The sequence below is a fragment of the Meleagris gallopavo genome, chromosome 6 (assembly GCF_000146605.3).
Source record: "Meleagris gallopavo isolate NT-WF06-2002-E0010 breed Aviagen turkey brand Nicholas breeding stock chromosome 6, Turkey_5.1, whole genome shotgun sequence".
In the NCBI taxonomy this organism is placed as follows: Eukaryota; Metazoa; Chordata; class Aves; order Galliformes; family Phasianidae; genus Meleagris; species Meleagris gallopavo.
In genome coordinates this window covers 10,601,498-10,629,367 of record NC_015016.2, presented here as the reverse complement: position 1 = coordinate 10,629,367, position 27,870 = coordinate 10,601,498, and the positions used below count along the sequence as shown (strand labels likewise).

The 27,870-nt window shown below is 36.4% G+C and overlaps 1 protein-coding gene across 1 annotated transcript; it reads right to left on the bottom strand.

Annotated features, from left to right (window-relative positions):
* Positions 1-37: 37 nt before the first annotated feature.
* C6H10orf67 (chromosome 6 C10orf67 homolog) lies at positions 38-27,306 on the bottom strand. Its single transcript, XM_031553858.1, has 9 exons — positions 25,811-27,306; positions 24,621-24,679; positions 21,128-21,193; positions 9,987-10,090; positions 9,836-9,895; positions 5,908-5,995; positions 4,896-4,976; positions 1,642-2,577; positions 38-256 (listed from the first exon to the last, which is right to left on the bottom strand). Exons 2-8 carry the CDS (start codon positions 24,660-24,662, stop codon positions 2,566-2,568), a joined length of 453 nt encoding a protein of 150 aa, XP_031409718.1. The 5' UTR covers positions 24,663-24,679; positions 25,811-27,306; the 3' UTR covers positions 38-256; positions 1,642-2,565.
* Positions 27,307-27,870: the final 564 nt, after the last annotated feature.

Genomic DNA, 27,870 nt, shown 5'->3' with positions numbered 1-27,870 from the left:
CCTTCACCCCGTCCCCGTCGGGCCCCGGCCGCAGCCGGCCCTGCTGTCCGCCGTGCACCAGCTCCAGGTGTGGGAGTAGCAGAGGGGTTTGTCTGCGGTGTGCAGGCACGCGGGGGATGCTGCGCTGATGGCCAGGATAGCTGATTCAGCCCCACGCGGCCAGGAGAATCTTTTCTGTTCTTTTGACGCGTGTTAAACTGTGTGAATACGATGTCTTCGACTACCTCTCGTCGGGATGGATACTCGTTGTTTAAAACTTAAAAAAAAAAAGACAAACTTTGAACTCCCTTCTGCTTACCAGTCCCCTACTCTCGAAAAGGGACTCAAAGGAACAAAGAAAACCTCGCTCAACAGGAAAACCATCGAATAACGCCTCCGGTCCACAGCCCGCCTCTGGGGTCTTTAGATCCTGTTCCTGCCCATTTGAGGGGGCTTCTAGAACTGAATTTAACAAAATCAGCGCCTTTGACAGGCAGGCAAAGTAGAGCTTATGCACCACCATGAATAATTGATTAAACATAGGGTTGATATTTGTGGAAAAAACACCAAAAACCAACCAAACCCTTGAAAGAGCCCTTTCAAGCATTTTAAAAAATATGACCTCTTAACCTTTTCTTCCCCTTTTGACAGAGTAATTTGAAACAGAAACAATGTAATCTATCAAAATAAGTTGTGTTACTTCTGTAAATCAGATATTTATGTTTGAGCTTTCTCTTGCTGACAAGCTGTAAAGGCTCACTGTTATTCTAAGGGTTTATCTCCGTGGTTCTTGTCTTTTCTGCTCATTAAGAGTCTGTCTACAGATTACAAAGTCAATAGATGCAAACACCAGACTGTGAGAAAAATCTCCCTGAGTACATAAAAACCAACAGCAGTGGACGCTGTACAATGGAAAGCATAGATGTTTGTAGGTGTTCAGTTTTATCATCTTCAAACAAGAGTAATGGGAGTAAACACTGTGGCAAAACTTCACCTTCCAGTGTTGTGCACTTCCTTTTGTCATTCCCGAAGGCTGATCTTTAGTTATCATCCTTTCTTAATGGCAAATTTAGTAAACAGCTTAATTGAACTATGGTTTACAGGTATTTTGACTTTCTTACACAAAACACCAATGCTAATTATCAGTCCAGCTGCAATGCAAAGGATCTGGTTGGAATGACTTTATGGCTACGTTTATGGATCATCCTCTAAAGGGATGACTGACCTCACTGGGGCTCATTCATTTCATTAAAGCACTCCGAGGGATCTTGGACCCTGAGCAGGTTTAAGTTGTTAAGAAGTGCCTTTAGGTGTGGACTTCTAATGTTTTATGCCTTAATGCATTGGAGTTTTATGCACATTTTGTTAATACTTAAATATATACATTGCCAGTATTCTTTTGTCTGTGCTTATACATTAAATAGAGATTAAAACTAAAACTAGACAAATGTCAGCTCCAACCAATCCAAAGTAGAGGGCACTTATGCATGAGTAGGCTGAAGTGCACAGCTGGATGAATGGTATCAAACTTTAAAAAGTCATTTATTCATTTGAATAATACTGTTTTAAACCTCTGCAAGAATTACATTGTATCATCTTTAAGTTTTGGGAGGGGGAAAAAAAAAAAAAGCATAAGCATTTCCAAAATATTCATGTGCATACCAGGAGGTCTGTAGTGGGAAGCTACTCAAGAGTAGTCTGAATTCTGCACAGGTGCCACTTCTGTCTGTGAAAGGCCCAGTTGCTAATGCCCAGGGAGTTGTTCAAGCACACGCCTTTAAGAGGAATAGCCAAGAAATAAATGAGGTACAGGTTTAAAAAGGACATTTAAGCAATCATGTCACACACACAAATTCATCTGTTTATCACGTACTTTTAAAACAACAACAACAAAAGGTAGCTAAGATCATTAAATAACTTCCCACTGACTAGAACTCATGCAATCTTTGCGGACTGCCATCCTACCTTCCGACAAAACTACATCAGCACGTATCAGAGGTACTATCCCCTGGCTGTGTGCAGACGGGTCTCTGATAACAGGCGCTAATCAGGGTTGAGAGGCTGGCTGACCGCTGGAAAGGAAGGACGGCAAGGCCACGGCTTCCACGGCTGACCTGGAAGCCCCCCCGGAGCGGGTGCTTCGCCCAGCGATCGCTTCTACGGCCGGGCCGTCGGTGCGCGGCCGTGTGCGGCCGTGGAGCTGTCAGTGGTGCTGAAGCGCGGCGTGGGGGGAGGGAACGGCCTCAGGTAGGTGTGGGCTGGGGGCGCTGGCAACGGTGTGGGACGTGGGTTCAATTTCTCGCGTCTCTTTTTCGCAAAGATCGACACTTGTTAAAATGGTAGCAGCAATTCTTTTCAGGCAAAATGACAGACAATAGACAGAGCTTGCCACAAAAGAAACATCCAAACTGCCTATATTTGCACAGATCTGTTTGGGAGATCTAGTAAGAGAAAGACTTCATGAGGCAAAACTGCTAGAAGATTGCATTCTTCTTGCGCTGAAAGAATCAAACTGAATTACTGTGTGGCTTCTTCTATTAACAATCAACAAATGGTATGAAAAAGCAATACAGCACAGCAATGTTTTTAATCTTGGTCCTGTTAAAAACAAAACAAAACAAGAACAAAATAAAAATAATAAAACAAAATAGAAAAACAAAACAGTCTATAACCTGAATTTCAAGTCTATTTATTTGTGTATTATTTAACTCTATAACTGTTTAATTGTACTTAGTATCATCTGTTGAATGTAACAAATACAGCTTCATATACTTCACATAGTTCTATGTAATGTGTTTTATCTTTGATTCATGAAGAGACTTGCATAATAAGGGTGCTCTTATTTTGAATGATAAAACATTTGGAACTAGAAGAGCCATTGTATGGGAACTGCTGAATCACAGCCTGAACCTCTGATTGATCACCTGAGGTGAGCACTGAGTCAGCCATGGGAGCACAGGTGAAGGCAATTCTCCTGTGCTGCCGGAAGGGGTGGAGCCTGGCTGCACCTCTCCTAGACCCGTTTAAGAGCTGACTGCCAGTGGGGAAGTTAATCTTCTGGAGATCCTTCCTCTGGAGTTTTTGCAGTGAGCCTGGGATGTGGGTAAGTATTCTGTCTATTCTCTTTTTGTTATTATGATCTGCTTTGCCAAACTCTCTTGTTTATGTCATAATTATGACATCTGTATATTCATTGATTATACAGCCATAAACACACAAGCATCTGAAATATCCCTACTTGCTTAACATGTATATATTAGAGGATTCCTGCAAGTCCTCCCCTGTGTCTTGAATAAGATAGCTGTGTTTTTGAGATAAATGTAAATTTGCTATTAAAGAACTTTTTGCCTCAAATCTGAAAGAATTCTCCACTTGTATACTGGGCAGTCATCTCCAGTAAGAATGTAATAGATCTGAATCATTTTGAATGTAGCATTCCACATGGGGAGGAACTGACTGAATTAATGCCCCGAAAGCATACAGGACTAACTTAGCTCTCTTCCCAGTTTCACCAAACTTCAAACTGGAAGAAAGAAAAATCTGATTGTTCACAAAATACTGTGACATACAATGTATTCTTCATGGTTGTCCTTATCACTGTTATTATCACTGTTATTTACTGATCACAACACAGTCAATGCTAACTGCAAAATAGTAGAGGCAACTAAATGTTTCAAGAATTAGGACTGTCCAAGGGTCAAGTCTATCAGAATGATCAACACACTTGTGATACCTCTAACTCATCCAAAAATAAATGTAGTTTGTACATACAGAATCAGAATAGCTGAAGAAGAGCTCCATAAACAGAATACAAGGAGTACAGCAATGTTCAAAGTAAAAACTTGTATGCTGGAGTGTATAACAAAACCAAAGGGAAATGTTTAAGTGATGTTCATGCATTTACAGATAAAAAATGTAGAAAAGGTAGCAATTCTCTATATTTACATAGTCAGAAATAAATACGAAAATTACAACAAATCATTTAGGTATGTGTAGATTGTTTTAGACATAAGCACAGCCTCTTGAATTAAACAGTGCTATCTGCATATGGATATTGATACAAAGCATCTTGCCAGAGAAGGAACCTAAAGGTAAATAAATTATTATACCATATATCAAATAAACAAAAGGCCCTCAGAATGGTCCTGTTTTTTAAATAAACCATTAACTAACATTCCTAAGAGAGAGCGAACAATATTGTGCTTAACTGCAGTCACTATTAAATAACTTTAAAGATATAGAGATATTGAAAAGAAGAGGGTTTAGTATTATAATAGTGCATCTTTGTTGTTGTAGTGTATTTTTGATAGATGCTAGAAGAAAAGGTAAATGTCAATGCTCTTTAAATAGAGTTTAGTGGTGGTATTAGAATTCCATATTGAAATGGCATTACGTTCCTCTCTTTTTTTCATGGGAAGAGAGGACTACTCACAATCATGAAGAACTATGCTGGAAGGGATCTCTGGAGATCATCTACCCCTGCTAATACAGAATCCCTAGAGTAGGTTGCACAGGAAAGCATTAGACAAATTTTGAATATCTCTAAAGGAGGAGACCCCAAAAGCTCTGTATACATGGAAGGTTTGCTGGAAAAAGTATCTGGAGAAATACGATTATGTTCAAGTATGTACTAAAGAGTTAGAAACAAATACTTAAATTGTGGAATAGGGTATGTTGCATCAAAGATTTCAAACTCATTGTCTTCAAACACTGGCCATTTTTGTTGTGTTTAGAAGCCTAAGAAATTCACCTGTGTCTTCTTTCTGCTTTCAAGTAGACTGGGAATATAGTGGGGGCTAGATGAGAAATATTTTCTTGTTGAAGATCATTAGAAGCTATTAGTCTACTCTGACTTATTTACTGCAGAGCGTATCTAAGCTTTTATATTTCGGGGGGGGGGGGGGAGAAAAGCTTACCAAAGTTGAAGGTAAATGTGAGCCATCTTTGAACCTGTTTGTGCCTTTTATGTCATTTTCAATGCAAATAGGGCAAACCATCTGCAAATGACAGACCAGACATATATTAAACACATTTTAAGACAGTGTAGTTTAAGCATATGAACTGATAAGCAAGAAATCAACATTAATAAAAGATTTTGAAAAGGATGCAACATTTTTTTGACTCTTATTGAATATGGAATTACAATTTATAATCTTTTATAAATCAAAAGGATGTGTTTTAACTTGTCTTTTCCTGAATTGTCCATTTTTTTTACAAGGAGGGTTGAATATATTTGAAACTAAAATTGATATATTAATATTGTATATATGAATACATCAGATATACTTCCTTTATCAGGAAAAAAATCAGTGGAAGTAACTGAAGTAACAATCTGTGCAAGTCCTGTGCCTTAATCCAGGACATACTTCACTCTACTAAACTTCTCCAGGAAAAAAATGCCAGTCTTGACATTTGTACACACTCTCATAGGAAGAGGATGGATAGTTTTTTAGGGGCTGCACTCCCTGCTGTGTTAAGATATGCAAAGTGAGTAGCCCACAGAGCAAGAAATACACTAAGTCTTGTAGTTCCTAATCCCTCTTTCTGTCCCCACCTACTTTCTGTCAGGTGAAGCAAGGGGAAGTCTGTAGTTTTAATTCAAATTCGCAGTCTGAAAAAGTTATCATTAAGACTCTTTCATATGTTGTAGATAGATGTTATGTCAACCCAGTGATTTTTTTCCAGCAAAATGTATGTGATATTTGTACACATACTACATAGACAAGATTGTACTGTGTGCAGCTGAGCATATCCAGCCTTGACAATCTGCCTTTGTTGGATTTATCATTTCACAATTTTTGCTATCAAATTTGTTTGACTTTATGCTATAGGCTGGCTTCTATGACTTGCTACATTAAAAAGCTCAGCATGACTTTCATTAAAAACATAACAGTTAAAAAAAAAAATCCAGTTGCTGTGTCTACTTACTGTTTCACCAGGAGATGTATATCTAAGTGCTAGTAACTGGCGTTGCAGTGTTTGTCTAAGAAACATCTCATCCTTAATTGCATGCAGACTGAAAAAAAAAAATCTCATATTAAATGAACTTATATTGTGCTGGCATTCTGAAGAGTACCATACATAACATTAAAATTTAAAATTACCAGTTAGAGAAAATTTACTTTTTGTATCTTTTACAGGTGAAATACTTAAGTAAACACTATCAATCAGTAAAAATAGAGCAAATAACCAGTAAGTATCCAGTAATCCGTATACATTAAAATGCCATTAATATATTATATAAAGTATAGTATATTAAATACATGAGTAAAGTAACAGATCCTTTGCAGTGGAAAAACCTGTGAGGAATAGAAACGGAACTGGAATTCTAAGTACTGTCACTTTTTTTTGTCTGTAAATTTACTGTATCTTTAACCACTGAGTGCTGATACTTTATCTAATCAATGAAAATTGCTACCTAATTTCTCAAGGTCCAATTCATGAGGTAATTTGAACAGCTGTATGTTTTTTCCTCTTTCTGTACAAAGAAAGGTATTGCAATACTGAAACAACTTCTAAAATAGGTAAGCAATAAGATAAAAAAAACCACCTGGTACAATTTTCTTCTTACGTAAGGGTAATAGTTTGGGTGGTTTGGATTATTTTCCCTGTATTTGTCATGAAAGTTTGATAACTGGCATTTAAACAGTCTCCTGTGCCACAAAATAACCAGAGCTTGGTTGCAATTAAGTAATGCTAGAATATATGACTTGATATGACTCAAGTCTTTGATACTTAGAGAGATTATAAAGTAAAAGTCTGTATAATTAAAAACAAACAAACAAAAAACAAAAAACATTACAAAACCCATTTTACATTAACTAGCACCTGTCAACAGCTGTTATACTTGAGTGGGCAGAGATAAGTCTGATTTGTGCCCTGTTTGTGTGTGGCTACAAGATAAGAACTTCACAGATCTTTTAGCCACAAATAGTAAATTAAGAAAGAAGTAAAGGAACACTTAAATGGATTTAATTTTTATGAAAAATGAAAGAGAACTGTTATTAGAAGGAGCAATCAGACACATGAAAGCTCCACCAAAAACAATGCTTTCTGTTTTATTGTGCTGGCCATGCTGTCAGAGGTGGGTGTTGGTGGTACGGCAGTAGGGATTGAACCTCCCTGCCAATATTCTGGTACATTTTGCTGCTGCGTGAGAGATGGGAGAGCATAGGAAGTAAAGGAGTGTAACTGAATTGCTCCATATGGATAAAATGGCACCCACTGACATTCATCGATGCTTGTTGAATGTTTCTGGAGACCAAACAGTGAATGTGAGCACAGTGAGGTGATGGGTGGTGTAATTCAATAGTGGAGACAGTGACAGAGGGCCATTTCTGCTCACGCAGATTTTTAAAGCACGGAATGCAGGCTCTTGCTCTTTCCTGGAGGAAATGCATAGCTAATGGTGGTGTCTGTGTTGAAAAAGTGTTTTGTAGGTCTGAATTTTCTCTATCAAATACAATTATTGGGCTCTTTGTATTGGTTATCATTTCACTGGAAATAAAAAGGAGGCATTACTTTTGGAGCAACCGACATTCAACGCTCTCTAGATATTTTCCAGGTGTTACATCCACCAGGCCATAGTCTTTGATGACATTCGTAAACACAGAAGTTTTTCTGATCATAAGGGGGCTCACATATTTTATATTAAAAATTTTAAACTATGGACATAATAGAAAAATTTATAGCAATGTGCAGCATTAAATTCAAGGTAAATATGCTGATCAGGTAATCCTACTGTCATGTAAAAATAAATTGCACAGTCCTTTAATATACTGTCAGGAAGAAAAAAGAAGCAAAAAAATAATGATTTTCCTTCCTATAGACTATTTGTATCTTAATTGCCTTTTTATCAAAATTAACCTGTTTCCATGATGTGAGAGTTCTTTGCTGCATATAAAATTAGAAACTAATCTCTTTCTTAAGCAACTAATTCTAATGTTCTCCGTTTAAAAAATGCTGCAGTCCCTGCCCATTCAGGTAACACAGTAAATATTCATTAAGATAGAACTGAGTAGATAACAATAATAGAATTTTATTTTTCTACTGAGTCTTGCATGATTGCTAAGAACACTGATAAGGCTGTCATGTTATCACTGTATCAACATAACATATTCTCACAATTTTCAGATGAGAGGATAACTTGAGGCCAATTTCAATGAATAAAAAGTTAACAAGAAGCTCTCCATTGACCTTAGGGATATTGTATCAAACTGTAAGCACAAAGGACAAAGTGTTTGCTGTGCAATGGATGTACTTTCATTACAGTTCACCACCATTTGTAGGATGGAAATTACAGTATTCTTACACTGTTAAGAGGTGTGGGGAAGATAAAAAAAAAAGGAAAATAACCATCTGCAGTACAGTAGAGTACGCAGTTGGAGAGGAGTTTGCCATTCTAAAATATGATTCCAGCCCAGTTGGATTTGAAACTCTCCAGAAATTCTCAGAAAACAATTGGTCCCTGGAGGTGTTGAAGAACCATGTAGATGTGGAGCTGAGGGACGTGGTTAGTGGGCATGGTGGAGGTGGGTTGGGGTTGGATTAGATGATCTTTTTCCAGTCTTAATGATTCTGTGATTCTATGATTCTACGGTATATGGATTTTAGATATTCTTAATCTGAAGTTTTCTTCCTAAAAGCTATCATGGCCTACGAGAATGATGTTTTTACAACATGACACCAGATATGTATGTTGCTCATTCTAAGATGCAGACTAAAGTTATGTGAGTGTTTGGAAATTCAGGGTTTCTAGAGATAGCAGCAGAGGACTGCACAGTCTAGAGGGAGCCAAACCTAATGCCATCTGATCTGTGCTGCCTATAGAGCACACACAAGAACCAGAACAGCCCTAGGGTTTTATCTTGAGGAACTGATTGCTTTATTCCAAATGAGTATATGAGTGATGTAGTTGTCTTCATAATTAAAAATTACTTGCCAGTATATATAGTCATAGCACATCTGGCTACCCAAGTGTTTCCTGCCCTAGAAACACCATAAGTGTTTTTCAGTTGGCAGGATTTGTAAAAAGGCCAGTTTAAGACCAAAGAAGCTCTTATTTTTTCCAGTTTTCAATATTAGTCACAGACTAAAAGGGCAAACAAGGAAACTATGCTGAAGGGGTGTGATGGAGTTCGCAATTCTCAACAGGTATCTATGGCTGAGCAGCAATCCATGGGATCCTTAGTGTTAATTTGCTAGAAGTTCATTACATTTGGCAACTGAAGGAAATTTGTGGGTTTCAATATACCAGCATGTTACAGCCAAAATGTTTCAGAATGCAGAGAAGGAAGATGAAGGAGAAAACCATTTGAATAGAAGAGCACACATGAAAGATGAGTGTGACTGCAAAAAGCAGAAGAAAGTCCTATAATTCTGGGATAAAGAAAGAGTTGTTACAGAAAATGCTAAAGCTTGAAATAAGAGATGAAAGATATTTGAGAAAGAGGAGCATTAGGAAGGAAGTCAGAGAGAAACAAATTGGTTGAAGAACATGGGTTTTAGCAGATTAAAATCTCATTCAAACATGCTACAGGAAGTCCTCAATGAAAAATTAGTCTATGCACACAAGTTTTGATTCCAAAATCATTCACTATTTACTGAATCATACAAAACTACCTGTTTGAAATGTTTATGATCTGCTACAAGCAGGTGAAAAGCGTATTATTCAACTCAGTGTTATTTAATTCAATTTTTAAAATCTAGCTATTATATCCTCAATGGTTATAACTACGCAACTGAACAATGTATATAGAAGCCTCAATTTTCATCATATATATTTCATCATCTCATATTATATATAAAGTCTGTATTTCATTATTTTATAAATGCGACCAATGTTATAATACTACACCTGTTTTGTACAATCTGGAATTTCTTTTTCCATATTGCGTTACTTTGCTCAGTTTTCTTTCTACAGAGGAAAAAAATAGAAAAAGTGGTTAAAGTTGTGTAGGGGCTTCTCAAGTATCTTCAAAGCATATCTTAGAAATATTGACCACTACCTTGCTATGGTTTGCCTCTCTTGACCTTCACCTTTCTTCAGTTTCCTATTTTCAGCAGTCAGGGATCTTTCAGCAGACTGCTGCTCAGGTGCTACATGTGTTATCTAAATGTAAGTAAAACATTACTTATTTTCTTAATCATCTTGCAAAAACAAATACAGGTTTTGCTCATATGCAGTGGTATTCCTGTGACTAGTTCTTCTATTTTGGTCTATCAAATATTTCCAGTACTTTGCTAATAATTGAAAGATTTTGCAGCCTAAGCCAGCAGTTCAAAGTCAGCTCACTTTTTCTTTTGTTTCTAAGAATGGTGGCAGTTAGGCAAAGTTTTGGCAATCATAACAAAAGCAGCACAGTGGGCAATTAGATGCATTTGTCTTAGGTTTATGTGTCTGAACCTCACTGTAGTGGGAAAATTACCACTGCCTTAAATGTAAGAGGACTTGAGACTGATCACTGTAAATTCCCCAGAACAAAACCAGTAATATGTGGAAAGTATACAGTAAAGAAATTAGTGGAAAAAAAGTTGACTCAGATCTAGACCTGATTTGCACAGTTGCATCTACTCTTTGGGCCGAGGAATACTTCCCAATCTTTGGTTCTGTGTGGATGACCTGCTACTAATCAGTCCCTCACCAAGCATATGGGCAGGAAATGCCAGGTGCCCAGACTTAGAAGAAAGCTGTGGGCTATTTCCAGCATGGATCACTGGATGGAAGGACATGTGCAGGTGCCAATGGTGCACAGTTAGGGGAGACCTCATTGCTCTCTGCAAGTACTTGAAATGAGGTTGCAGCAAGGAGAGTGTTGGCTTCTTCTCTTGTGTGACAGATAATAGGACACAAAGAGAGAGTCTCAAGTTGTGCTACGAGAGGCTTGATTGGATATTAGGAAGAATTTTTTCAAAGAAAGGGTGATCAAACATTGGAATGAAGTCCCTATCCCTGGAGGTTTTTAATACTCATAAGTGCATGGCACGAAAGGGCATGGGACTTGGGAGGGCATGTTATGGTTGGACTTCATGATCTTGAAGTTTTTTCCAAACTGAATTGTTCTACAATTTCTCTTCCATAAGAAGTTCCCTTTGAAATTGTTTTTCCCTCAGGCAGCGCTGTTTTAGTTTCACCTTACATTGGCAGAGTAGTCATTGCAATTTCTTTTTCTTCTACTTGCAGTGCTGAAATCTAACCATGGCCATGAAAAAGTGGTTTAGTATCCTATAATGTTTTTATCTCTCATGAAATTGGAGTGCCATTAATTGGACATGACGTGTCAGGAATCTGCAACACGCTAACATTTCAAATACACCATTCTTTCTCAGCGAGATGTCATACGTATTACTTCCTCCAACTGTAAATTATAGCCTACAGTACACAGAAAATAAAAAATCAAATGGAAAAAAAACAACGAAGACAGAAGCCTCACTTCTCAGTCATTTCCTACTTCTACACACCTCATCCAAATACATATTCCTTCCTCCAAGAGAAACATTCAATCCCTGTTATATTTCCACAGCTCTCCATGCAGGCACACTGGACATGAATCTGGTGTGTTATACACTTGTCTGTTTGAACAGAATTTTCAAGCTGTCAGTAGTGTTTCATATTAAACCCTTGCCCTTTCTACATCAAGTCATCATTTTACTTTTTCAGCTGCAGATGCACTCCATTTTCCTTCAAATACACATGCTGGTGGCTGTGTGGCTAGTTCAGAGGTGCAAAAATCAGAGTTACAAAATAGATAGTATTACAGATATGTGGCAGTACCGAGCCTTTTAAATAAAGAAAAGCTGTTTTACTGACATACTATTAAAAATCAAACTAATTAATTGCAAATATCAATTATTATTAAAAGACTTTAAAAAAAAATTGCATGACCAAATTCATCTTCTAACACTGATTTTCACTGATGATACTCCAGATTTCAGTAGCAATACAACTAGGTAAATGCAGAGCTGTAAAAACAGAATTAGGCCCAATGTAACTACGCACAAAAGATCAAACCATGTGTGTAATGGTGCAAAGCAGCTCTGAAGTTCTAGGATTTCATTTCCAGCTGATTCTTTTTAAGAATTACAGATGCTTGAAATATAAGGCTAATAGGGTGTAACCTTGACTGATCCCCTCACTGATTGCTGGGACAGGTTAGGGTAGAAAAGACCACATTTAAAGACTTTCTGTATTTTGAAGATCTGTAGCTCTTGGAATGGTCCCCTGAGAAGCAGTAGCTGTTCTGAACTCTAGTTCAGGATGGCAGTCAAAAAGAAAATGAGAGTTGTACCTGTTCTTCATTTAAGAGCTTACGTGGGGGGAAAAAAAAAAAGGATTAAAAAGTAGTTAACTTTAATCCCTGTATGGATTTCCTGTAGGGATTAAAGTTTGTAATGTTTCTACTTAAATAAATAAATGTATCTTCTTAAATCTCTGTCATCATGTACATCTCTCAAAATGATGCACTTCCTGCCTGAAAAGAAGAACAAATATCTTTGCAAAAGCAACCATAAACTGGATAAAAGATAAACTTTTGGAGATAAGTGAAACTCTTGTACCATTTCAAGAGCATCTCCAGATCATAGAAGCATATTCTTAATACAGAAGAAATCTTAATCAAACTTCTAATCACAAAAAATCTTTGCTATTTATAGTATGTTTCCTTCAGTTTTAGAACCTCAGACAGGCAAATTAAGATTTTGTTCAGAATTAAATATGAATAAAATATGAATTCCCACTGTTTGAAATATTAGTTCATTTTCATTTTTGCTTTTCAAAATTAGGATTGGATCATTCTAGGTACTTATTTTTGTCAGTCACTCAATCTAGTGCAGTGATTGACTAAATGTTATATCCTCTTTAAGCTGATTGAAGCTAATGAAAGAAATTTCTGCCCCCTATTGATCTCTCCAATGAAACACTGCTGAAGGGCTGAGAAACTATTGCTTACTTCTTTCCATCTGATTTAAGTTCCCATGTTAGATTAATGTTGTTCAGATTAGGACACCCCATCCATAAGCCTCCTGAATAATCTCCACTGAGAACCTGAGCTCTCAACAGCCACCCATGGTACATATGCATGGTCTTTGGACTGCCTCAACACATGACCATCTGTCATCATTGCATGGTGCCTCTCCACAACTGGGTCGGACCCTTGCCTGAGGGCATTAGGTTCCAGACAATGCTGGTTTAGATGAGCAGTTTGGTTAACACTACAAGGGCCATCTGTTCTACAGGAAATCCTTTCTCTGTGTCATTAATGAAGTATTTGCAGCACATAACTATATATTTGTCTACTTGTGTAAGCTTTTAGGTAACAGGAATTGTGAGGTCATGTTATTTGCAACTGAACAAAAGCCTTCAAAAATACCAAACTTCATTATATGTATCATGTTTACCTGTTACAGGTTAGTAGAGATGAAAACCAACTACATATTTAGCAGTGAAAGTGGTTAATTAGCTATGGTTTCAGCATAGTTATAACATCTCAGAACCTCAGGCAATATAAAAGAACTGAACCTTGATCTAAAGCTTGCTAAAGAAGTCTACTGTCTTCTGAAAAACAAAATATGAATCCCAGCAAAGGATTCAAAAATTTAACTTTGGTAGGGAACTCTTCTGTAGCATATTAAAGAATCATATTTCAGGGAATACATTTCTGCCTATAATAAAATATATAATTAATTTCCAGAAAATGAAGCATAGCCAGAATCTAATAACTTAAGTTTTACATGCTTACTATGCTTTCCATCCACTGCTCAAATAGACTTGGCTTTCAGACACTGGAATTGCAACTTGTTAAGTAGGACGAAAGACAGCTGGGAAAGAGCACTTTGCAATTATTATTTTGATAAAATATCCCCTTGCTCCAAATCTCATTTTCATCTTAAAAGGTGAAAGGTGAAATTCAATGTACCCTACTTAGAACAAAAAATATTTGTATTACAGAGAGAAATTCACCTTGGGAAGACTGCTAATTGCCTGAACATTTCTAAATATGATCACTGTGGGCTGAACAGCCATGAAGGCCCAGAGATGGATGAAAATGCAGTGGGTGTATAGACTTCACTTTCTACCTAATGCAGATGAGTGTTGTATCAGACACAGTGACCTGACTGGGAATCTTTTATACTGAGGAGCTTGAGAAGTACAATTTCTTTTTTTTCATAAGTTCTGAAATTACAACTACTTGAGAAATTAAGAAGAATCTAGGCTGAAATTACAGATTATAGGGTGTACTTACAGCCTCCTTCTTGTCTACTTAAGCTCAAAAAAATTCAGAAAACTTGAATGAACCTCAATACCATTTGAAATCTGAAACACAGATTTTAGCCCCAATAAATTTTTTTTTTTTTCCCCAATAACTATAATGATTACAGGATTTTATAGTAACAATGAGTACATATAAAATAATCAAAATACAGAGAAAGAAAACTGTTTAGTCTGTATTAAATACCTCTGTTAAGGGGCAAATTTAGGGAAGCTAGAGAATAAAATGGAAGCAAGAAATAGAACTGAAAGTAATGAAGCTATGAAAGGAGAACTATGGCAAGACTTCGACACTCTTTCTGTTCTACTCCTATACTCCTCTCACTATTAAGTTTCATGAACATGAATTATTTGCTCTAAATAGAGAAAATATTGAAAAAATATTTTAAATCTGTTCGATGAAAATAGGTAGAACAATGTACTTTTCCATCTCCATCCTACTGTTTCCCTAATAAACTTGTATCCATCTCTTCTTTGCTCAGTAGTGTATTATGCAGTCAGCTACCACAGAAGCAATATAAGCAGATATCCTATTATTTTCAATATCTTAATCTATAACAAAATGAATGTTCTTATGTAAATAAAATCCCTACCTAGATACATAAATATTTCTAAGGTGAATGCAGGTGTCTGCTTGCTCTGTCCACAAAACAAAATTGTACAACCTAATCTGCTACAGCACAAACGCTGAACAAAATATCAGCTAACACCATACATGTACTTAATAGTAATTGAATAATAGTTTTACTTTACTGAATGTACTATCATGCTCCTTCAAACCCACACTCAAAAATTTAATAATCCTATGCATCAGAAACATCTGAATCATTTAGCGTTTTATTCATTACCAGATACAGATTGTATCTTGGAAACACCTGAGGCCATGTAGAACTCTGCATTTTCTAACACTGTCCTACATGGGCAGTATGTCTGGTTAGGCCTGGACATTCACACGGTGGTCTTTGGGATGGCCACTGTGGAGTAGGCAGGGCTGCAGAGGTACACTGTAAAGGTGAAACTAATCCAGAGCTCCTTAGTTCCTCAGTATTTTTTGACACAGTTCTAACAGGAAAACTCACAAACTACTAAAGGAAGCAAGAGGAAAAGAGCATTTGTAACAACAAAATTTATGCCTCCTAAAATACTGAAGAAACCAACCTTAATCAAATTGTTGTGGGATAAGAGATGAGATCTGAAGAATGATTCATGCATAGTGTTAAGCGCTACTTCTTTATATAATCTAGAATTTTCTTTTAACTTTTCAGTTTCATACCTTTCCTTCCTTGCAGCTGGCTATGCTACCTTTAGCTTAAAGCTCTACTCTCCAAACAGACAAGTCCGACCACAGACAAGGCTTGCTGGCAACTAACAGCCCTCTGGTCTGAGTCCAAACTGGCAGAAACACTTTAACCAAGGGCTTTTTGAGTATGGAAACACAGTAACTATTGCATCGTGTTCTTTATGCCCTCATCTTTCAACATCACAGCTATGTCAGCCAAGTTTCTGGCGAAGACCTAATTTTCAACCCCTACATTTTTAGGATGCGTACCAGGGAAAGACCCGGGAAAACTCTGTAGTGAGAAAGTTCTCGTAGTATCTAAGCATTTTCGTTGGACTTGGGACAAAAATATCCTCCTGCTACAGTGTTTTGAGCTATAAGAAGTCAAAGAGATAGATAATTACTTCTAGTATACCATATTTTTGTGTTTGTGTGTTTGTTTATTTTAAGGCAATCACATATTGCTTTCAAATATTACATGTATCCCAACCATCCAAGATGTTCTATTTATCTCAGCATATGGCTTGTTCTCACAGCATGCCATAGATTTCCAAGTGTAACTCTGATTAATAGTATATGTCAAACTGATTAGAAACATTTAGATATTAACTTCTGAGAGCTGGCTTTTTTTTTTTTTAATATTATTCAAACTTTTAGGAAGATGAGGGATATCAGCAGTCCTCTACTAAAATTAGTGCATTATGAGTCTTAAATTCAATCTAACTTTCTCTGTGTTTATTTTATTACTATGAATAGGTCCTACAAAAGTTAAAGAACATCCTCAAATACATATGCACTTTTCAGCCAATTATTTTTCTAAAACATTTACAATATAATTCAAAGCAAAAGAGAAATACAAGCACTTTAACTAGTCTCACTTTTGGTGAATGACAGGATGTAGTAGTAGGTGCAAATGATAAATAACATTCTTATTTGATTATGTTCACAATCATAAAACTCACAGTAGAGTGATGGGTTTAATAGTGCAAATAACCTGACTTAGGTTTTAGATTCAAAAGGGTTAATCTCACTTACAAGGAGGAAAGTGTAAATTTTAAAGGAAAACATTCAAATTCTACTGAAATACTTCAGGATTATTCCTTGTTCACACAAATTTGTCTATCTAAAAATTCCAAATTTGGCAAGTAAGAACTTATAAATCTTATAAAGACTTCCCTGTCTTTGGGAAGGGAGGACAACTAAAGTAAAACAGATCACCCTTTCTCTCTCTCTGTAAATCAGATAAGTGTTTTTGATCATTAAACATGAAAAGAAGGGAATAATAAATGGAGGATAACTCCTTCAATATTGACCGGAATACAAAGACATGTAATTTTCTTACAAAATCATTTAGGCCTGTGCTGCAGGTACCCCCTCCCATGCACTCTCAAATGAAACAAGATTCTCATGAAAGAGTGAATGAACCATGTTGTGGAATTAGTACACTTGTTTGACCATGACAGTGTTCAGGAGATAGATGACTACAGGCTTTTGAAAATTATGCTAAGAATTAAAACCCTTTTTTAACCGTAGTTTGGTAACTATGAATTCTGTACTTGCAGGCTTTTTCTATACTTCAGTGGTGTTTCTTGTTTCGCGGTAATCTTTGCTTTTTTATTTTCACAGTTCCTTCAGGATCATATCCTACAGTTAATCTTGATGAAGAACAGGAAATGTTTCTCTCATGCGGATAAAATTGATTAACAGCTTAACAAATTCAGAAATAAAAGGTTATTCAATATCTAGACTATCTTTTTAGAAAATTGCAGTGCTGTACAGCACAGTAAGCTATTGGCCTGCTGCAGCACTATGGCATGAACTCAAAGCTCACTTTGTACTGCTTTGGTCTTGAAATATGAAGATACTATGTCAAACAATACTCTACTTTTCTGTCTCTGCTTCGTAGCATTAATTTTTAGGTAGAATACTACTACTTCTGCTCAAAAGTTGGATTAGTGGCCTGGTGCTATAGGTTCAGTATTTTCAGCTATTTATGAGGTAAAATGATAACAAATGGATTTGTTCCATAAAATACTTCTGTTGTAAATAGAACAGATTTTCATTTTCATGGACAGACCTTTGACTATGCTTATCAGCTAACCATAGTTGTCAAACATGCCTTGTAGTCTGCCATCTTTGCTTAGATTAAAGAGCAAGGAGCAGTGAGGAACATCTAGATTCAAAGGGCTAGTGAGATAAGGATAAAGTCTAGGAGCAATGTTACTTGACTCCATCTGGAAGCAATGGAAAAAGAGACTGAAAAAGTTGTAATGAGGGTAGAGTGCTACTAGTGGAGGACCAGGAAAGTATTCTTTTACTCAACTAAAACACAAATACCAGTGTAAAAAGAAAAAACTAGATTAAGACGATTAAAAAAGAGGCATGACACAAGCAGAACATTGAAATATTGGCTAATAAAATCAGCTTATATTTTACTTAAAAAAAACTTGTATACTTCTTTTTGTGTGCCAGCCAGGATGACTGGCATTTTTGTTTTTCAGTGTCTCTTCTCCTTCTGTTGCTACAATGAACTACTGAGAAATACGGATAAAATTGTAGGCCCAGACTTTTGGAAAAAGTCTAATATTAACTCCCTGTTATAATGTATTGACAATTTTTATTAAAATGGGAAAACAAGAAGTGTTTTACAAATAGTATACTCAAGAGGCAAAGGGCTTTTTATTGACATAAATTTGTATAAATATGTATTTGAATTTTGATCTATGACAAGGGAAAATTATTTTTCAGTTCACAGACAGAGGACATGATAATTAGAAAAACACTTTTCCTTTGAAATCTCCACTGGATATGAACTGGAACTGTTAACAGCATCAGAAAGTAACAGCAACTCCTTGGCTGGCACTGAGCTGTGACAAAGCCAATCATTTCTGTGTTACTGCTCAATGCTAATTATAAGTCTGTATTACTCACATGGCAGGAAAGCAAAAATATTGTTTATAAATGATGATCTCTCTCCAAATATTGAAAGAATCATTGAAGTAGACAAAAAGGGAAAAACATTTAAATGAACATTTTTCCCCTAAGATTTGTTCTAGAATTCTAATATCGTTTCAAATTTGTGTACTTTACTGATACTGTTATGTAATTTAATCTAACATTATTACATTTTCCAAGATTTATACTATTAGAATAAGTCATTCTGTATCACTTTCCAACATTTATTGTTATAAAGTCAAAATATGCAGAACTGCATGGTAATAGAGAAATTAATTAATTCACATAATTATCTTCATGACAATCCTTTAAAAACTTGTTAGTACTTAGAGAGCTTTCGAGAGTGCCAATGTATTATTCCACCATATGTCATAGGATTTATATTTTCAGGATCATTACATTTCAACCTTACATACAATGCAATTTTGACATTCAGCGCTCATTTTTCTTCCTCATGAGATTGATGTGTTCTGAGTTTTTATTCTCTTGCTTGTCCATCTTTCATTCCCACATTTGTATGCACTCAGAGTACAAACAAGAAGTCTCAGTGAGCAAAGTGTGCAAGTTTGCACTGAGCCTACTTCTTCCTTGCTGTTTCCCACAGGGTAGGGTTCTACTTAACAGTGCACTTTACTGCTCCAACCTTTCTGTCTTACTGTATTACTGCTGTATATCTTTCATGTTTCGTGATGATTTGTTTGATGACATATAATGAAAAGATAAGGCCACAAAAAGCTATACTCAAAATTACAGTAGGTATTGCAGGGTAGTCAAGGTATCTTCGGTACGTTTCATAAGTCATCACAATGCATACATTCCACGTTTATCTTGGGGTACCATGAGACCTTAGAGCCGTCCTCGCAGTGTGTGTCCTAGATATTTGGTAACTGTGTGCTTGACTTCAAAGAGAATTGGGAGGAGAGGGAAGAATGAGGCCAAGTCTTGCTCAATATGCTTTGCAAAGGTTGGGTTACCATGCACTCCTTTGCTTGGAACTCGGGCCATTTCTGAGGTGGGAAGGTTTTCACAGTTCTTTCAGTAAGATGAAGTATTTTCTAGGTAAAAATCAAAACTAATGTTGGCGTGAAAATATAATTGAATGTCTAAGAATCAATATTTATTCATTTTAAAAACTATTTTATTTTACTCATGAATTATTAAAAGCTTCAATCTGTTGTTTTTTTTGTTTGTTTGTTTTGTTTTTTGTTTTTTAATATATATAAAGAATAGATCAATCCTGTCTGCCTAAATTTTAGTGTTAGAGGTTCCTCAGGTATTTCTAGGACTACCACAATTCAATTTGTAACTTAAAATGATTCCTCCAGGTACCTCAGTTATGATTTCAGATCCAGAAGTCTGTCTGAGCTCTTCCCGTGTTATAAATCAGTTCAGAAACACACTGGGAATCCAAATCAATCCTCAGCTCTACCGCGTAACAACAATGCGTTTAAGCGTTTTTGATAAACATACAATTTAACGAATCCACAAATCAGACTGCAGTTCCTAGCATCAACCAGGATTCTCTACTGTGCTTTTCTATCCCAAAAGATAATTTTTTTTAAAGAGCAGCTTGCATGCCCTGATTTAGCAGGCTAAATTTAGAAAGGCAGATTTTAAATTATTTCATTCATCACTTCCTAATTTCAAGCAAATTGTGCATGCATCTTTTTTTCATAATGAAAAATATTTTCATTAGGAAGATTCTTATTTGAATTAATTTAACAGGGAGTTTTTTGGTGGCTACTCACCTTTGTAAACTGATTTGAAAGTCCTGTTCTATAAGATTATATTTTGTTTTCCTCTAGTTTAAAAAAATACAATCCTACAATACTCACCCAGGCTCACTGAAACTGAAAACTGAGGAAGGAGCGCAGGATTGGCCCCTCACTATAAAGCCACAACACATGGTGCTGAGATTAACAAAACAAAGTACAGCAGCTATGACTTGGCACAAAGTTTGACAAGCTGCAGAAAAGCAAATGTTTAAATAACTGAAGTGGTACTGATTTTCTATTCACAACCATTTCTCTTCTAAACAGTATCATATTCTTTTCCAGCACATTTAGATCGCAAGTCAAGCTGTGTTTTATTTTTTATTATAATAAACCCAGTCAGTTTACTGTAACAAAGACATACTAGTGGTGATCAGTGTGAAAGCCAGTACGAAATCAGGCTAGGAAAAAAAAGTCAAATGGCAAAATAAAGGACCAGCCGTCTGGAAAGTTCCTGGATCATGTAAAAAGAAAATAAAAGGCTGTGTTCTTATGAGACTAATGCAGAATACAAAAATATTTAAAGACAAAACTCTGTGTCGTTGCCTATGACATTTGCTAACAGCAGCCGTAAACCTTTACAAATAATGTTGCATTTATTAAACATATTCCAAGCCCATCCAAAACAAAATATTGTTTTTTTTTCTTCTAAACATTTCTAGTAGCATTGCTTATATCTATTCCTTTCGAAATACCACACACACAAAACAAAACCCTAACATAGTTTTGCAATGGCTTTTTCACCCGTAAAGCGACTTCCTGACCTGAAAAACAAGCACATTTAATCTATGGGATATTGCAAAAGTTTTGTTTATTTTATTATATTTACAAAAAATGATGGTTCATGAAAAACTAACGTTTACACAAATATCTTACCAGATTTTTATCTAATGATCTTCTGCTTTCAAGTTCTGCCTTCATCTCTTCTTGAAATTCAACCAACTAAAATACAAGCACATGAGGACTAATGTTGGATTTTCTATTCCAGATGGGCATAATTCTCTAAAAAATATTTCTAGAGACAGTTCTCTGATCAAGAGACAACACATGGACAAACATTTCTTTATTAATACTGGTAGTAGATAGGGATCTTGACTTACAGCTAGCCACTTTCCTTTGGGATTTAATAGTGCCACGAGTCACATACATAAAAGCCTTCCGACGTAAGTAAAACAGAGCGTGATGTCCCAGGAGGCAGGAAGATGACAAAAACATCAGAAACAGAGAGTTCACTGATTTGAACTCTCGGAAATGTGGCTTGTAGACATGTTCACACTTGTAGAAAAATGGCAGAACTGTGAATAATCTGCAGAGTTCTAAAAGATCTATGTGAGATAAGATTTGTCAGCAAATGATACATCTGGTCTCACCAAAGACAAACGGATGAGACTACAGAAGAGTGAAAGAAGGATTTCTCAGGGATTCTTCAGTAGTTTCAGAATCAAAACATGCTTAAACTGTACAGCAAAATGTCCTTGAGATCTGCTGGGTTGGAGCTGTCACAGCTGCTGTCAGTCAGGACCTGCAAGTTAAACATCTATATTTCCCAGTGTGACGAGGAACAGAGTTTGTTGCTTACTGAATTTGCATTTAGAACATTATTAAAACCAGACAATGTGTAACACAACACTGTCATTCATTTTCTTTCATAAAAATGGAGAAACGCTCCCCTTCAGCACAATAACCCAGAAGCTGGAATGCTCAGCCGCAAATCAGGGCAGCTCACATTGTGTGCCTCTGGGAGTTTTATGAGGCTTGATTACAATATCCCAAGTCATGGAAAAGTGCCTTAACTACCACTCTGTGATGAGAATAAGCCACCAGTTCTGTTCAAGCTGTGCCATTGGACTCAAAGAATATGAAATTCATGAGACTAGATACAGAATGCTCACGCATGAGCTTCACTACATAGCAGAGCTGTGATTGCATGAGAAAGGGGAATGCTGTGTTCTGACTTGCTGGATCATTTATGAATTTTACATTAGACTACAAGAAAAAAACACCAGACAAAACAACAAACTCACACAATGCATACAGACACATAAAAAGCAAACACAGATACTCAGTAATAATTCAAAGAACAACTTAGGGAAAAATTCCTTCCTTCAAGTAGAGTATCCTTGCCAGTACTCTAGAGATTATGGCTCTTGTTTTAAGAGAATATTTTCCAATCAGAACACGGTGTATATGAGCAGTTAAATCACTGCTATATAGAGCTATCTATTCAAACATCCTTGAGTTCACCAATGAGCAGAATGCTGGGCAGGCACTCTAGTCCTTGGGAGAAAGTCAGTGCTTGCCATCTCTCATGATGCTTTGAGAGGAAACTGGAGAGCTGGGGCACAGCTGGGCACAGCTGGGCTGTCTGGGCACAGGGAAACCTGTCAGACTCCGATTCCTAATTACAGGACATAGAACAATATTTTCTAATTAGTCCAAGTGAAAGACAGTGCACTGAGCCTGTTTCACCATCACTTACTGTTTCAACACAAAATGTGCTTTGAATTTCATCTTTAAGCCTTCACTTTTTCTTGTATATTGTGTATAAGAAACTGGCATCTGTATCAGTTTTGTGAACTCCACTTCTGGAGTGAAAAGTCCGACTGCTGAGCACTATGGCAATGCGTGCCTTCTGGCCAAACTCCTCTTTTTAAAAATGAAGGCTTTCTAATGTAAGAAGGATTTAACCATATTCTGGCTACCGAGAGTACAGCTTCCAGTGGGATATGCAGAAGAGGAAAAAAAAAATATCAGAAACTTCAGTAATGTAGTTTATGTTTTAGAACTGTATTGTTTTTCTTTTGGGAACAGAAATACAGTTATCAGAATTATAATGAGATGAGAAGGGCTGCTCCAAAGGCTCCTGACAGCATTCCAGTCTTACCTACTTGACAGAAAACACAGCAGTCACGAAGGGCTACCTGGATGGATAGTGGTGTTGGAGGAAGTTTGGGATGAAAGCATGTGATCCATATTTACACAAATGTAGTGCTTTGAAATCACACGAGGGTTAGGTAGAAGAGTTCCTATGCTGCTGCTCAACTCTCCCGGCTGAGGGAGAATCTGCAGGAAGATACGGCATGTGAGACAAAAGCCTCCATTTCACTGAGATGAAGTGAAGAAAAGGAAAATAAGAAGTAAACTTCAGGAGAAAAAAATCTGTTCTGATGGCTGGCACTTTCAGCATAGTGAGATTTCAAACATGAGCGGGATTCCTGTACACTGTCAGACCTTGACAGCCAAAACGCTAACAGAAGCATGCCTTCCTTGACAGCGCAGTGTAGTAGGCTGACCAACTAGTTTTTCATTTCCAATTTTAGATTTCATGTACAGTATCCTTTTTTTTTTTAACTTTAATGAATGTAACCTTTCAGTAGTCCTTTAGAGATAAGTAGGTTTCTGTATTTTAGAGAGGGAAATTTGGTCATAGAAGGCAGATTCATCTATTGTCACAAGGAAAGCCAATGAAAGGGATGACTTTAGAATTCCAATGCCTTAGTTCACCATCAATTTGTTTTTTTTTAACATTAAGTTTTGTGAGAATTTTGTAATCCTTAATAAGCACAAAGAAATGTCACTATTTCCCTTAAGATTTACCACAAATAATTGAGTTTTCTACAGAATATCTTGGGAATTTTTCACACAAGGAATGTTCTCTATAGGAAGAAGATTTGTGACTGTTTTAAAGTTTTCTATTAAAAATGAATAGTTCTCAGGAATGAAACATATGCCTTGCAGAAAAAAAGTTATTTGAGAATTGTCACAAGACAGAAGGGCCACTAGAAGGATATCTAGAAGTTATAACAAGGAAATTCTGAGACCTGTCCATGTTTTATCATTTGTTACCAAACAGATATTAGCATTGGAAAAGTTTTTTAGAAAGCTGTATTTTATGCCTTGCCTAGCTATTGTGTTGCTCAGATAACACATAAATAATAAGTCACAAATAACTATAGCTCTATCTATTGGTAATGGAGTATTTTACAAATTGTAGGTTACTAAAAAGGCTTTTGTTGGATGTAACTAGCTATTTGCTCTTATCCTGCCTTCAAAATCTTATTGAATGCATTTTTTTTCTATACTAAAGTAGTCAATCATTTTAGTGTAGGATATTGAAGTTCAGAACTTTCACTGTATTTCAACAAAATTATACAATACGATGGGCCAAGAAGCAACCATACTCATTACAGGAACACCAGTTCATTATTACTCTACAATGAGTTATACTACCATAAAACATAATATAAAATTATTCAAGTCTAAGACTATTTTTCAGCTTCCAGCATTATTTGGTCTATACACTGATAACAGTCCAAGCATGTTAATGTTCCTCCAGGACTGTAGCTAACAAATATAAAAATTACCATACCTGTTGAATAGTTTGCTTATCACTTTCCATTTTTAATTGCATCCTTTGAACTTGCCTATCTGAAAACAAGAGGAGAAAGAGAGAAAGCATGAAATTATACGCCTCCATTAATATATGCAAAATGTTTGCTTCAGGTCAGTCTATAAACCTGGTGGAATGCACAGTGGAGGAGCCTGGCAGAACGGTGACCTTCATCACTGCCCTTGACATTCACAGCCTTCTCCCTGCTGTTTGGCCGGCTGGTCGGATTGAGATTGAGAAGTAAGTTCAAGAGCCAAGTGTGACTGAGAGCCCATAGCTTTTCATTAATACTAATTCTGGACATCCTTGTTGTTAGTCACAGCCAGTACAAAGTGTTTTAGCAGGTGGTTCTTTATTGTTCACATAAAACTTCCAAGAGATAAGAAGCAACATTGAATCAGATGATAAGCAGAAATCAGGAATATTTTCTACGTCAAATTCATCTCGCTACTATTAAAGACAATACTGGGTCTAAACCACATGGACGTAACAAAACTAAACAGCCAAATTCTAATCTATTGCCATAGTTTCCAGTTCTCCATTAAATATTTCATAAAGGAAATATACAAGAAGCAACATGTTGGTAAAGATTGCACATTGTAGGTTTGTTTGTTTTTTTAATCTCCTTTTAAGAACTGTAATAAAGCAAAAATATCGGAAGTATAGATTATTTCAGAGAAACCATTTCTGTTAGAAAACTTCCACTGAAACACTAAAGTACATAATCAGATGACAAAATGTACATTTGGATATTTTGCAGAAGCTCAAAATCTACCCTAGAGAGAATTTCATATAATGAAGATAAAATAGCAGATTGTCATTTAAAAGCAAAAATACTGACATATAATGCTGTGCTACTGCAGTAACTTTACAGCACTTATCCGCCAAAAAATACAAACTCAACTGCATTGCTAGGCAACATTATGAGTCTCAAAAGCCACAGCAAATATTCCTTTGTCATAAAATAAAAATATGTAAATATATGCATTAAAATTAGAATAAATATGTATGATTTTCTGTACAAATACATTCAAAATTAGCATTCAATACCAAAAAAAGACAACAGCCCAGAAAGAAGTTACTATCCTTCTGAAGTGCACTAGCAATTAATTCCTACTTCAGCAACATTTCAGCTTTACATCTTGAACCACACCAGCTTCAAGTTTTACCTAATGCGTGCTTTTCTTTTTCAGAGTGCTGCAGAGAATTTTCAAGACAAGCAATCTCGTTGCGTAGTTTGAAAACCTCTTCTTTGAACTCTTCATTCTCTTTTTCAAGCTTTTTGTTTCCACGGTCATCGTCTTCAAAGACAACCTAAAAGATTGCAGTGCCTTGAATTTATAAGTAAGGAATCGGGGATTTCAATATGCTGCACTGCTATAATATTATACAACACAGTATCATATAATTTCTGAATTCTATTACAGAGTCATAATATGAATAGAAAAAAGTGAGGCTCTAAATAGGTTCCTGCAAGAAGAAAGGCTGCAGTACATTATATACAAAGACTATAACACATGGGGACATTTTATTGACAGGAATAATGCATATCATACTGTTTGTGTGCCCTCATCATTCAGGTCAATTTATTATGGAGGCTGAGTCCAGGAAGGCAGCTGGGGCCTATCCACCCACACTTCCCCCCGTGTTTCTGAAGTGCTGTCCGTAACTAGGCAGGCAGGAGAGGCTGCGGACAGGCAACACCAGGGGGTTGCAAAGTGCATGGCTAAGGAGGGGGGCTTGTTGCCTTTGTGCCATTTCTCAGTGACAGTGCTGCCAGTGTCATGAGGAGCACATCACATGTCAAAGCGGTGAAGTTTTCAGGCTGGGAGCCGCATGGAGTCCATCAGGCCTTCTGATATCAACACAGTTGGTTTGCTACTTGGTGTCGGAGCCACCCAGAGGCAATTCATATTCTGAACATTAACATGGCTTTGCATGCCTGTCACACATAGACCGTGCAGGGGTTTAATGCTATTGAAGACTACGGTTTAAATCTCTATGCAAACAGTGATTACCTTGTAAGAAGGTTCCAGGATAACATACAACAAAAGACTTTAAAGTTATAGTTTTAGTAAAGCAAACTCATTTACATTTTTATTATGCGTGTCCTTTGTTTAAATCTTGCCACGTCCATTATGGAAAAGACTTCTTATGCAACTGAAGCTTATTGGGACAGCTACTCTTTTTTTCTTGTTGGTCTCAAAGCTATTGAAAACATTTGAATATATTGTCTTATGGCTGTCTAGATTTTACTGCCACATATTTCTTTTAAAATTATAGAAAAGCTTTCAGAGCTGGCATGGATCTTGATAGTAATACCAGAATATTAACTAACTCCTTGGATCTATTTAAAATATTAACACAAAAGAGAAGACTCAGACAGCAGCTACTTTGCTTACTAAGGAAAATTTAGGATATTCTTTGCTCTGCTTGGTAAAAATATGAACTCTGTTTAAAAAAATTAATTGAAAATAAAACTCTGAGGTTTTCAAATGACATGGAAACTTGAACTGTAAAATAATTAGGGGTAACATTTAGCCCAGAACTTTCTGTTTTGCCTCAGAAAAACATTTTTGATCTCAACCTAACCAGAACAAATTATCACTGTATTATATAAAGTTTTGGCCACAGTGTTTCCATTGATTTTATAAGAAATTGTGTAAATAAAAAGTGAAGCATTCTGAAAAGTAATTCATGCAAGCTTGTGCTTCTCCATCCTTTACTAAAGAAATTTCACTTAAAGAACAAGTATTCTTAGTAAAAACATTACTGCTAAGAATGCAAGGCGTCTTCATAAAGTCATGAAAAATGTTTCAACAGCATTTCACATTAAACAATCTTTGTACAGCAAGAAACTTAAAATTATTCTTACATGGTAATTACTAGATGGCATGTTTGTTTCGAGAAGCTGTACCAAGCTCAGGAAACAGCAGTGCTGGGAGAACAGCACGTGCAATATTGGAGTGTTAACTAACTCTGCTCAGGCTGTAGTCTGCTCAGCCCACTGCAAAACCAACTCCGGATCTCCGGCGAGCTTCTAAGAAGCTGTTACAGCTCTTCACAGGCTGAGGTCCATTTGTTCCTCTCCTCCGGCAGTATTTGAGCAACAGCCGATGCTCGCAGAAGAACCTTGAGTTTATCGTAAAGTAAGCCGAAACGATTGAACGAATCGCGTGACTAAGTTTTAAACGGTGCCACAACTACAAGTGTATCCGTAGTCCTTTAG